The sequence below is a fragment of the Gekko japonicus genome, unplaced genomic scaffold, assembly GCF_001447785.1.
Source record: "Gekko japonicus isolate JY-2015 unplaced genomic scaffold, Gekko_japonicus_V1.1 scaffold4803, whole genome shotgun sequence".
In the NCBI taxonomy this organism is placed as follows: Eukaryota; Metazoa; Chordata; class Lepidosauria; order Squamata; family Gekkonidae; genus Gekko; species Gekko japonicus.
In genome coordinates, this window is record NW_015174392.1 from 13,753 (window position 1) to 27,370 (window position 13,618).

A 13,618-nucleotide genomic window follows, 5' to 3' on the forward strand; every position below is an offset into this window, starting at 1 on the left:
TGAATCAGTAGAGGGCAGCTTTGTGTGTGTTCCTGTGTACTGTTGGGCAGCTGTGCCCAATGAGAGAGCCAGTTTGGTGTAGTGGTTAGGAGCACGGACTCTAATCTGGGAGAACTGGGTTTGATTCCCCACTCCTCCACCTGCACCTGCTGGTGTGGCCTTGGGTCAGTCACAAGTTCTCTCAGAGCTGTTCTCTCAAGAGTAGTCCTCGAAAGAGCTCTCTCAGCCCCACCTACCTCACAGGGTGTCTGTTGTGGGGAGGGGAAGGGAAAGGAAATTGTAAGCCGCTCTGAGACTCCTTCAGGTAGTGAAGGGTGGGGTGTAAATCCAATGTTATTGTCGTCGTCGTCATCTTCCTCCTCCTCCTCTTCTTCATCTTCCTCTTCTTCCTCCTCCTTCTCCTCTTCTTCCTCTTCTTCTTCCTCTTCTTCCTCCTCCTCTTCTTCTTTTTCTTCTTCCTCTTTCTCTTCTTCCAATAGTGGAAATTGCTTAAAATATGTGAGGTCTGAGAGAGGAGCGGGTGACTTTTCAGACTTTATGAATTGCTGGCTCATCCATTAAAGTGTGTCTCCGATCTTTTCCTTTTCCCCCTCTAGGCTGCCCCCGTTCTTGGTCCCTTTCCCCGAGTGATGGAAAATTCCTCTGCGGCTTCTGCCTCCTCTGAGGCGGGCAGCAGCCGTTCGCAGGAAATCGAGGAGCTGGAGCGGTTCATCGACAGCTACGTTTTGGAGTATCAAGTCCAGGGACTGCTGACCGACAAGACGGAGGGGGACGGGGAGAGCGAGAAGACGCAGTCAAACGTCTCGCAGGTTGGTGCAGGGAGGCGGCTTGAGCCGTGGACTTTAAACGGGGCGACGGCAGCTGGATTTTTTTAGACGGGAGGAGGGGTCGCCAGCAGCCCCGCTCAAGAAAGGTCTGGTCCGCTAGATGGGGAAGTATCGTCAAATAAGGATCAAGTGTTTGTTTGTTTTAGAGTGCTTGACTTAGAATGGCCCTCCTCCCAATCTTTGGATTATAGAGTTGCCCGGGAGGGTCTGGAGAGGAATGCCACGTTCACTTTGGTGTAGTGGTTAAGAGCGTGGACTCTAATCTGGGAGAACCGGGTTTGATTCCCCACTCCTCCACTTGCATCTGGCTGGATGACCTTTGGCAAGCCGTAGTTCTGATAAGGAGCTGTTCTTGAAAAAGAGCAGTTTCTGTCAAGAGCTCTCTCAGCCCCACCTACCTTACAGGGTATCTGTTGTGGGGAGGGGGAGGGAAAGGAGTTTGTAAGCCGCTCTGAGACACCTTTGGGTAGTGAAGGGTGGGGTATAAATCCAGTCTCTACCTCCTCTCACCACCGGTGGGGGATAAGAAGAAGAAGAGAAGAGATGATATTAGATTTATACCCCACCCTTCACTACCCAAAGGTGTCTCAGAGCGGCTTACAAACTCCTTTCCCTCCCCCTCCCCACAACAGATACCCTGTAAGGTAGGTGGGGCTGAGAGAGCTCTTGACAGAAACTGCTCTTTTTCAAGGACAGCTCTTATCAGAACTACGGCTTGCCCAAGGTCATCCAGCCAGGTGCAAGTGGAGGAGTGGGGAATCAAATCCGGTCTTCCCAGATTAGAGTCCGCGCAGTTAACCACTACACCAAACTGTGGTAGGGTTGCCAGATCCAGGTGGTACATCGTACAGGTACAGAAGGCACACTGATTATTTCGTTGTCTCTTCTAGAAACAACCTAAGCCAGCCTTCGTAAATAATCATTCTGTCGGTTGGCTGCAATGGGTAAGAATTTCACCCGGGGGCCAAGCCAAGAAGTTTTCCAGTCTGCAAAACAGGCGCATTTGGGGTTTCCAAGGCCACCGATGTGCTGGTAATAGCTAATGTGTATATAAACATGCACCGGTAGGCCACTAAATGCTCTTGTGGGCCTGTGACTTTTAAGCATAAAGTTGAACGGCCGTCCTCTTGAAGTTGTTCTTTGGCCACATGGAGACTGCCTTTGGGCCGTCCTTCTGGGACGTCATTTCACTCTTGAGGGTCTGTGGCTCAGTGGCGGAGCATCTGCTTGGCCTGCGGACGGTCCCAGGTTCAATCCCCGGCACCCCCAGTTAAAAGGACCGGGCAGTAGGCGGTGTAAAAGACCTCGACTTCAGACCTTGGAGAGCCACTGCCAACCTGACTAGGTGATACTGATTTTGATGGACCGGCGGATAAGGCAGCTTCACACGTTCACTCCGTGCTTTTCTTTGCAGTGGACGGCTGACTGTAACGAACAGATAGAGGGCAGCGGCTCCACGTCCAGAGGGAAAGGCTCCGCACCTCACAATCAGACCCAGGTAAGGGAAGCACAACCTCCTTAGACGGAAGCCTTCTCTCGAGGCTGGTGATATTGTACAGCACTGGTTGCCCATCAGTTACTGGAGTCAATTTACGGAATTGGCTGTCACATATAAAGCCCTTTGTGGCCTTGGACCGCCATATTTGTGAGATTGTCACTTGCCCTGTGCATTGCCATGACAGCTTCGCTCACCGGAGCACGGTCTTCCGCAGGTGCCAGCCTGCCAATGGACAAAATCAACAACTGCCCGTACACGGGCACTCTCCGCAGTGGCCTCCTCTGTAATGATTTCAGGTTTTGGTGTGTGTGTTTCTTTATCTTTTTTTAAAAAAAAGAAATTTATTAATTTTCCAAAAAAGAAAGAAGAGGGGAGAACAAAAAAGACAGACAAAGTAAAAACAGAAAAGACGAAAGACTACCCTACAACAAACATGGAGCATATACTCATTATAACAGGGAATATTTCACGCATAGGAATCATTCATTTCTGCACCTGTACCAGTTTAAAAAGTTTAAAGTCCAACAAAAAATAATTTGACCATTAAGTTTGAGTTCCTTGCAAATATTTCTCAATCCATTTATATAATCTTGACCATTTTTCCTCAAAAAGTTCCTCTTTTTTATCTTGGAGTTGTAAAGTCAATTTGTCCATTTCCGCTGTCTCTTAACAGTTTGTAAATAGTTTCTTCTTTTGATGGGACTTCTTATTTCTTCCAATACTTTGCATATAAAATCCTGGCAGTAGTTGTAATATGTATAATCCTATATACATCTAACGTTTTAAAAGACTCTGGGCAAATATTCAATGAAAACAATTCTGGTATAAATGGTATAGTCATTTCAAACGTTTTTTGTAATATCTCATATATCCAGATCCAATATTTCTTTGTAACCTTATACGTCCACCAGATATGGTAAAAAGACCCAGCGTTTTGTTTACATTTCCAGTATATATTTGACATGTTAGGATACATTTTCACTAACTTCTCTGGTGCCAGTTTGGTGTAGTGGTTAAGTGCGCGGACTCTGATCTGGGAGAACCGGGTTTTATTCCCCATTCCTCCACTTGCACCTGGCTGGATGAACTTGGGCAAGCCGTAGTTCTGATAAAACCTGTTCTTGAAAAAAGAGTAGTTTCTGTCAAGAGCTCTCTCGGTCCCACCTACCTCCCAGGGTATCTGTTGTGGGAAGGGGAATGGGAAGGGAAAGGAGATTGTAAGCCGCTCTGAGACACCTTTGGGTAGTGAAGGGCGGGGTATAAATCCAATCTCTTCTTCATCATCATCTATAAAACATTTTATATATTTTTTCTTTATAAGAAATTGTATATTTAATATTACTTTTCCGCATCTTGGACCATTGATCTAACTCTATATTATGCCCCACATTTTGTGCCCACTTAACCATTGAATGTTTTACTATTTCATCTTGAATTTTCATATCTAATAACAATGTATAGAACAATTTTATAAATTTTTCATTTATATGTTTAGTTTGACTGCAGTAGTGTAAGAAAAGTGATAGAGGGAGACAAGTGTGATGTGATTGGCTGGTGACTGAGAGTGTGGGAGGAGGGGTGTCTATGAGAACGATTCTGTGTGTGAAGTCTGAAGTGTGACTGTGGGAGATTTTGAGTCTATTCTGTGTGAAAAAGACAAAGAGTTCAGCCTGTGTGGCTATATATATATGAGAGAGAGAGAGAGAGAGAGAGAGAGAGATTAGACTGAGTGTCTAGACCTGTAAGAGTGGAGTTTTGGTGTTTGAGAGACTGTTTGTGACGCCAAGCTTTGCTGGTTATATTTAAAAGTTCCTTTCATCAGCAACATTTCAAAATAACCAGAAACCTATTTTGTTCTTTATTGAATAAATCATTTTTTGTTTAAACCCAAGTGATCAGTCCCCCACAGAGTTGGGGGTCCGCTGGGAGGCCCAGAGAGCCTGGGGGGCTGGGGGCTGCATGGAAGCCAGGGGGCCTTGGCAGGAAGCAAGCAAGTACTATACAAATAACGCAGACCACGAGTGCTCAGAAAGTCATGCAAAAAGAGTCAATTTATATGACAAGAATAACAGAGGACCACATGTATCAGTAAAACCAAATTGCGTCATATAATGTGCAGGTCCATGAATAGGGCAAGTCCATAAATGGTACACAGACAAGGACGAGGACTCCGGATTGTGATCTTCGTTTCGATAGCTCTTCTTCAAGAAGTTCACACTAGTTCATAAAGCACTCATAATGTACAGAAGACTTTAAAATGGTGTACGTAGGGGGGGAAATCCTTAACCCAGCACCCACAGTGTATAAAATGCCCCACTGTCGCTACGGGCCTGTGCTGTAATATCGTTTTTGAGGTGTGGTGACCAGAACTGTACACATCTATTCGAGCTTCCAGTTCCTCGCAGTAGCCAGATAGCCAGATATTGTTTCTAGCAATAACCAGCTTTTGGGTGCTCAGAAGCACAGTATGAGGGCAACATCCGTCTCTGTTTATTTATCCCAGAACAACTTCTATTGAAAGGTACATTGCCTTTGGACCTGGAGGTTCCATTAAGCTGACAGCTATTACGAGACTTATCCTGTGTGAATCACTCTTGTCCTTTTCTAAAGCTGTCACTTCACCCCCTTTGAGGATCTGCTCATTGTCACATGGTAAGGGTGTTCGTGTCAATCAATATATCCAATTCTGAACCTGGCCCACATCTGTGGATACTTAAATCCAGAGATTGGAACCATGAACAGACAAGGCAGCTCTTTTCTACAAACCTGAGAAAAGCCCCAGGTTTGCAGAAAAATCTGAAAAATAAATATCACGTTCTGACTGTGCTATCATTTTGCTGATCTGCATGAGGAAAGCTCCGAAAAGTTGAGGGATTTACACCAGTGCTGAGAATTGGGAGAGGGTACAAAGGAATAATTTGCATCTTCTTGGCGAACAACGCGGCTGGAAGAGTTCTCTTTGATTTTTTTTAAACACTGCATTAATGAGGCCATGTGCCTTTAAAGATCCTACAGGGATGTTCGCACATGAAAGGGCTTTGAAAACTAGGATGTTCGTCTATATTAAAGTTCGTGGGTATGAATTTGGGACTCATCTCAGCACTGGCCTCTTTATCTAAGCCCAGAATGGTCCAGCACATAAAAAGCTCTCAACGGCAACGCTTCTCCTTCCACCAAACCCAACCCAAGTGATTGTTTAATTGGGCAAGAAAATAATTTTAACAGGTTTTTAGGTAGACAAAAACAGGAGTGAGCAAGGAACCCACACCTGGAGAAAGGAATTTGTCGTAATGATTAGATGGGTGTTTGACTGGTGTAATTTGTACCGATGCAAACATCTCCCCTAATGACCAATTCTAGCCTTGAGCATCTTTATCTGGCAGGAAAGGGCAGTCTGTAGAAAGATCTCCGGTTGCTGTCCGGCCTCTGCTGCACCTCGAGCTGTTACCTGCAACAGTGGGAGACTGGAAACATGGTAGAATTCACAGCCAGTGGATGTAGGGTTGCTAAACTCCCACTAGGGGCAGGGGATTGTTCATTTCCAGCTCTCAATTCCCAGCAGTGCTAGGAGTGGCTGCAGGAGAAAAAAAGACAAGAAAATGGCTGTCGGGTTGACAGCCTGACATCACTTCCGGCGATTCCTAGAGAGGCATGACATCACTTCTGGGTTCCCATGCCGACGGCGCCAAACGTGTCCCTGCCCCTCAGTCTCCTGTTGGTTGCCAGGCCTTGCCTGAGAACCCTCGGTGGATGTAGTGATGGCCATTAAAATAAAAGACTTTAAAAGGGGGGTTAGATGGATTAATGGAGGATAGGTCCGCCAATGGTTAGTAGCCATGGTTACTAAAGGGAACCACTGTTAAGTCAGAGGGAGCAAGCCTCCAAATACCGGTGCTAAGAGTTGACATTTGGGGAAGGCCTCAGTGCCCTGTTTGGTGGCCGTCCAGGGCCACTGGTTGCCTTCTGTAAGAAAAGGGATGCTGGGACTAGTGTGTTAAGCAAGAGAAAAAAATGTGTAGCAGAAGACTGAGCCAAAATGGCTGAGGCAAACGTGTTCTCACACTTTATCTGCAGTGTCTGTGGAACAGTGGAAATCCTAGAAAAGCCAACCTCAGTAGCCACTCTAGGACTTCTGTTCTTCTAAAGTCTATAGTACACCATAGGATCTGCCCTCTGAAGTTGCCATTTTCTTCTGGGGAGCTGATACCCCTAGTCTGGAGTTCAGGTGTAGTTCAAGGAGAACATCAGGTCTCACCTTGAAATTGGTAACTAACTTTCTTTTCTTTTTTTTTAAATCCCCCGAAGGGGAGGTTTTTTATTGGTTTTTTCAACATACTGCAAACTACAACCAAGAATTAGGGAGGGAAAACTACAACTAGGAGAAAGAAAAGCAAACCACTAATAACTAAAACCCCAAGAATAGGAGATCATAACATACAGCTTATATAGTTATTATTATAGTTATGATTCTTAATCGCTAGTATTACTTTGAACATAGTCGGTTATGCTGAATCATTTATCTTTTTACCCATCAATCTATCTGTTTAATGACACCCCCAGAGCATCCCATAGTTAATATATATTTTTCAGGCACAAATCAGAGTCCTTCAGCCTTATTTTGTCTTATCTCTTCTGATCCTCAATTTATATGGACTTTTGGGGGCGGCCACCCCCTTTTCAGAAGGAGAATCCTTGTCAGAAGCCCAACTCGCCATCAGATTTGCTTTCCTCTTCTTCCTCCTTTTCCTCCGCTGGTTCCCGCAGCTGTACTCTCAGGAACTCACGTGCTTTAACCAGATAGGGTTGCTAGGCTGTCCTGGCAACTAGCAGGAACTTGAGGGGGTAGGACACAGGGTCGTGTGGTGTTGTGTATGTCATGACGACGTTTCCAGGAAAGGAAGTGATGTTGGACAGTTCTAGGAATCGGCTGAAACTCCATGGAAAAACCATAGAGTTTCCAGCAACTCCTAGAGCTATGCAACATCACTTCCAGATTTTCCCCGGAAGTGACATCATGGCGCACACATCACTGACTCTCTTTTCTTCTACTGCCACTTGGAGCGGCAGTGGGCAGTGACGGTTGCCAGTGGGAGGCTTCCCTCCTTTAAGGGAGGCCTGGCTACGCTATGGGCAGAACTAGTGGTGGAGGATGCAAGAATGATGGGGTTCAGTGTGTAAGAGAAGTCTTTTACACTCTTTAATTCAAGCATGCCTTTGACCTTTCAGCTGTTTCATGGCCTTCACTTCACATAATAAAATCCTTCCGTGTGTGTAGTAATTTTGCCCGGCAGTGTGCTTCTTTAAGGTCATTTATCGAGTACAAAGTGCGGCTTCTGTGTTTTTTCTGTCATGTGAAGACAGTTGCTTTTATCATATGAGGAAGTTAAAAAAAAATTGTGGAAGGTTTGGCTGAAATGGCGAAGACAGAAATGGTCTCTCGATTAAGCCACAGTTCTGTCCTTATATTTGAGCACATGTGGCCAGTCCTTATGGGAGCAAAGATGGGAATTCCAGATGCGTAGGCCAACAGCGGCATTCTAGGACAAGAAACTAATTTGTTTTTCATTCTTTGATATTGTAGGGTTTTATGAATCCCTCTCCAGGGAGGCTGAAGGGTTCCGAGCGTACAGACAGTGTTTCAGGACATTTTTAAAGGCAGAGAAGGGGTCTCGCGACCACAGGCCTGGACCATGGAATCAGCCTCCCACGAAGAGGGGGAGTTCCAATTTGCCGAGGGAAGACCCGCGTAACTGGGTCCTTCTCTGTGGGTAATTTGTGGTTGTTAGTATGTTACTGAATATAATAGTAAAGATAAAGGTTCCCTTGCTCGAAAGCCAGTCGAGTCCGACTCTAGGGTTGCGGTGCTCATCTCCGTTTCAAAGCCGAAGAGCCAGCGCTGTCCGAAGACGTTTCCGTGGTCATGTGGCCGGCATGACTAAACACCAAGGCGCACGGAATGCTGTTACCTTCCCACCAAAGTGGTACCTATTTATCTACTTGCAATTTCTTGCTTTCGAACTGCTAGGTTGGCAGGAGACTGAATGTAATAGGAGATAATAAATATTTCAGTCGTGCTGTCAGAGCCGAGAAAAAATAACAATTGTGACTTCTTCCAGATTATAAAGCCCTCCTAACCGGATCCCCCTACTGAATGCGCATTCCCCAGTGTATTACCATCAGTTTTGACAAATGATAAAAGAGCTTTAAACATAATGGAGGAAAATATTACATTAAAAAGGAGGCGGCTTGTTTTCGCATGGGAGAGATTGCAGAAGAAGATTAACATTCAATTAGAGAACAATTCTAGAAGCGGTAGCCGGATTGCGTTGAATTTCTCTGATTTATCCGCGTGGAATGTGTGATTTATTCGTTAATGGCCAAGAGCTCTTCAACCCGATTTTCAATTATAAGCACAGAACGTGATACGATAAAACAATATGCTTTTCTGTAAGTGATGCTTTGGTAGACCAGAGCTTGGCGTGTTTTTAGGGCGTTTCCATGTCCTGGGGATTTCCAGGTCGAAGGGAAGGACTGAAGGGGGGGACCGTATGTTAAATTAGAGTTTCAGCTTTAACATAAATTCTATAAGTGACTTCTTTCCAAAAGGAACCTATAAAAGAGCACCTCTCTGTTTCACTGGGGTTGCTTTTAAACAATATATATTTCTTAAAATGTATCTACTTCAAAAAGTTTTTTTGGGGTCAGATCAGTGAGCATGAAATAAGCATAACTTTAATATCAGGAGACAGAGTCAGTTATATGGGCAGGGTTGCCAACTCCAGGTTGGGAGATTCCTGGAGATTTGGGGGCAAAGACAGAGAAAGATGGGGTTTGGGGAGGGGAGAGATCTCGACAGGGGATAATTCCATAGAGTCCACCCTCCAGAACCGCCGTTTTCTCCAGGGGAAGTGATCTCTGAGGTCTGGAGATCTCCAGGCCCCACCTTGAGGTTGACAAACCCATATAAGAAGAAGAAGGGATTGGATTTATACCCCGCCCTTCACTCGGAGTCTCAGAGCGGCTTACAATCTCCTTCCTCTTCCCCTCCCCACAACAGACACCCTGTGAGGTAGGTGGGGCTGAGGGAGCTCTTTCAAGAACTGCCCTTGAGAGAACAGCTCTGAGAGAACTTGTGACTGACCCAAGGTCATCCATCAGGTGCAAGTGGAGGAGTGGGGAATCAAACCCGGTTCTCCCAGATTAGAGTCCGCGCACTTAACCACTACACCAGACTAAGGGTATTCTTCCACTGTAATCATGTAATGCTGTTTCCTTCTGTACAGGATTTACCCCCTCAGGCCAGTCCAGGGGTGAGAGGTAATCCTGTATGTTTCCAGTACATTAAACAACAAACCACGAGATGGTCTATACCCTCTCTGGTTTCAGAACCATGTGCCACCAGAACCTCTACAGAAGTTCCCCCCAACCTGAGAATAGAGACTCAAACTCTCAGTTGGTATCTGGAATTTAACACATTAGCAACTCACTCAGAGATGCACACTTTTACCAAGGTAGCGTATGTGGTGTGAACGTTAGGCTACAAGATTTAGACTAAGAATTCAGGTACAACATCAGAGACCATTTAACAATCAGAATAATTTTTATTCAGTACAGAGCTTAACACAGACTACCAGAGTTTACCAAAATAACAAGTCTAAGGCGATTTGCCTTAACTACACAGTAAAAAGTACATATTTACCAAGTTCAGGAATATCCAAACAGTCCAAGGGATTTTGAAGGCAAAATCCATCTTTGCTCAACCATGTGGTCCAATTCACAAAGCCAGTACTTTGTCCCTCAAGGGCTGCATTTCAGGTGCAATAAAACAAGCAGAGAGAACAGGAACAGAGAGCAAGAGACTCTCTCTCATTGGGATCAAACAATTATAGTCCAATTCCAGTCATGATCAGCCGTGGCCATTCAGCCAATCACGAGTGGACATAGGTGTGTCCAATTGCTGGCTGCCATAGCTACAACACAGGAATGGCTAGAAGTTTGGAGACTCCTCCTGCAATCAGGTGACCCAGCTTCTAGCTACTCCATTTAGTACGTGACTTGTCGCATGTGGGGCCAGAAAGTGTAGCCATGAAGTCTGGCGTTTGGCATGGTAGTGTGAAAGAATGTGGGTTTATGGCATGGCTATTTAGGCCATTTGGCCTTACCATGCGGCTAGCAAGAGGAAACAAGGCACAGCATGTTATCAGAATATAATCACAGGAGAAGGCACGGATTATAGAAAGCAGAAAGGAAAATTTCTATACACCTTCATCATGAACTCAGTTCATAACATGTTGGGGGGCAGAATGGTGTAGCGGTTAGATTGTTGAACTAAAATCTGGGAGACCCAGGTTCAAATCCCCCACCACGGAAGCTCACTGGGTGACCTTGAGCCAGTCACACACACACACACACACACACACACTCTCTCTCTCTCTCTCTCTCTCTCTCTCTCTCTCTCTCTCTCTCTCTCTCTCTGTCTGTCTGTCTGTCTGTCTGTCTGTCTCTCTCTCTCTCTCTCTCTCTCACACACACACCCTTAACATTACCTCACAGGGTGGTTGTTGTGCTGATAAAACAGAGGAGGGGAACTGATGCTGCAAGCTGCTTTGAGTCGCCATTGTGGAGAAAAGTGAGGTATAAATATCTAAATAAATGAATGCCTCTATTTTCAGAAGATTAGAGAGGGCAAATTCTTTTATTTATTTATTATTTCCAAATCTTCCAACTCGGGTTGCCAAATTTACTCACCTGTGCCAGCGGGGGACTTTGTGTTGTCTCCCGGTGCGCGCTGCCATTTGAGGGGAAAACTCTATGTTTTCCCCTCAAATGCCTGTGCCCCGCCCCAGCGTGATGACGTCACAGGGAAGTGACGTGCATGCGGGGGTGGGTTTTCCCCCGGGCCCCGATTCCGCGGGGGCGGAAATCGGGGCTCCAAAGCAGGGGGAATTCCGCCCCCCGGGGGGATTTGGCAGCCCTACTTCCAACGAACAAGTCACAAACTAAGCAATAAAGCCATAGAGGGGACATAGAAACCAGTACAGAACCATAATAACAAATACAAAAGTAATTCAGGAACATTGATAGCAATGTGAAAGAGAAATTCAGAAGGCCAACATTTTAAACAAGCTTTTACCGAGTGAAAACAGAATAGAATTCTGACTAGACATGATCAAAAATTAAACAGTTACAACTTTACAGGGTGACTCTGCTAATAGCGTACATTCTTGGTTACGTATTTTGAAAAACATTTTAAACAAGTTTTTACTAAATGATGATAGAATAGAATTCTGACTAGACGTGGTCAAAAAATAAAACAGTTTTAGCTTTACAGGGCGACCCTGCCAGTAGCCTACATTCTTGAACTCGGCTATGGGATTATTTTCTGCTGGGTAAACTTCATGCATTTAGTTCTAGTGCCCAAACGGAGTGTAGTCGAAAAATTTATTGATCTTTGGTGCCCAATATTCTCTTATCTAATAACGACATCTTCCAAAACTTAGATTTTATCGTGATCTAATTCATTTTTGAAATCTTGAAGAGGTTTAATATTTTCTGTGGTGTGGAGATTAGAGGCTGCAGCATATTGAGGCCAGATATCTGGATCATTGATAATTACATTTGGTTGTACTGAGATTCGGTCGGTTCAGGTAGCACGTATCTCCATTAAGTCACTCTGCATCTAGAAGTAACATTGAAAGGACCCCATAGAAGCATAACAGATTCTGTAAAAGGAGCCGACACAACTCTGTTTACTTAAACTGTGAGTTTCAGGTTTTCTTGATGCAGAAAGTGCCTTCCTTTTTTGAAAGCTCAAGGTAAACAGAGCACATGTGAAACACTTGAAACATTAAGCACTTGGTTCAGGCAGCGGACGTGTCCCCCCCCCTCTCCCAGCCTTTTTGGCCAATCGTCCATCAGTGGCCTGATCCGGCTGGACATCTGATTAGGTGTTGAATTGCTTTAACATCCGATCTCTCTGTTTACATGGTATTTTATGATATGATATCACTGTGTGTAAATTATTGTTTTAATGTCATTTTAATTGTATTATTTTAATTGTTGTACGTTGTTTTAATGTCATTTTAATTGTAATTTTAATTGTTGTACATTGCCCTGAGCCCGTTTGGGGAGGGCGGTATATAAATCTAAATAAATAAATAAATGTTCAAATTTGGGACATCAAGGATATCACAGGTTTCAGAGTTTCGTAGATGACGTATTATCCTGAATAACCAGGGTTATCCAGATCTGTTATCCTGAATAACCAGGGTTATCCAGATCTGTTATCCCGAATAACCAGGGTTATCCAGATCTGTTATCCCGAATAACCAGGGTTATCTAGATCTGTTATCCTGAATAACCAGGGTTATCCAGATCTGTTATCCTGAATAACCAGGGTTATCCAGATCTGTTATCCTGAATAACCAGGGTTGCCAGATCTGTTATCCTGAATAACCAGGGTTGCCAGCTCTGGGTTGGGAAATACCTGGAGATTTTGGGGGCGGAGCCTGGAGAGGGAGGGCTTTGGGAAGAGGAAGGGACCTCAGCAGCATATAATGCCATAAAGCCCACCCTCCCAAAGCAGTCGTTTTCTCCAGGCGGAACTGATCTCGGAGATCTCCAGGTGCCACCTGGAGGTTGGCAGGCCTGTAACAGTCGCTCACGCTAGGCGGTTTCTAGGCTCCCCCCCCCGACATTCCCTTCACCCCCTCAGAGGAGCCGATTCGCTTTGGCAAGTCGTCCCCGCCTAAAGCCGGCTGTTTGTTGTTTCTAGGAAGAGTGGGATCACAGCAGCAGTGGCAGCTCAGGATCTTGGCCTAGTTCAGGCTCCAGGCATGGGTCTGTCTCAAGGTCTGGCGGCCGAGGGAGCAGCAGCCAGCTGAGGTGTTCGCGCAAGGTATCCTCTGATGGTGGTGGTGATGGTGATAGCGATAGCTGGATGAGGAAACCTGGGGGAAGTAGCCTCTATCCCACCCCTCAGTTTGGCGTAGTGGTTAGGAGCAATGCTCCCTCTAAGCTGTGGAGTCTTGTGAGCAAAAACTCTACTGCGCAAGCTACTGGCATTTATGTTGTGAGCGAGTGAATTGGCTACTGCATGAATTAGTTTGCTCTGCAGCCATCCTTACTGAGCTAAGACAAAAATGTGTGAGCTGGAGGCCAAAAAACTGTGAGCTAGCTCACACTAACTCAGCTTAGAGGAAACACTGGTTAGGAGTGGGGACTCTAATCAGGGAGAACCGGGCTTGATTCCCCGCTCCTCCACATACAGCAGCTGGTGTGACCTTGGGTCAGT

General features: G+C 45.3%; 1 protein-coding gene across 1 annotated transcript in view; it reads left to right on the plus strand.

Annotated features, from left to right (window-relative positions):
• Positions 1–596: 596 nt before the first annotated feature.
• LOC107121457 (CBP80/20-dependent translation initiation factor-like) overlaps positions 597–13,618 on the plus strand; it is a gene marked incomplete at its 5' end in the record, with an annotated part of 21,071 nt that continues 8,049 nt past the window's right edge. Inside the window, 2 exons of the mRNA XM_015424366.1 lie at positions 597–809; positions 2,242–2,325. Coding sequence (XP_015279852.1) covers positions 597–809; positions 2,242–2,325 — 297 coding nt within the window. The remainder of the gene's footprint in view (positions 810–2,241; positions 2,326–13,618) is intronic.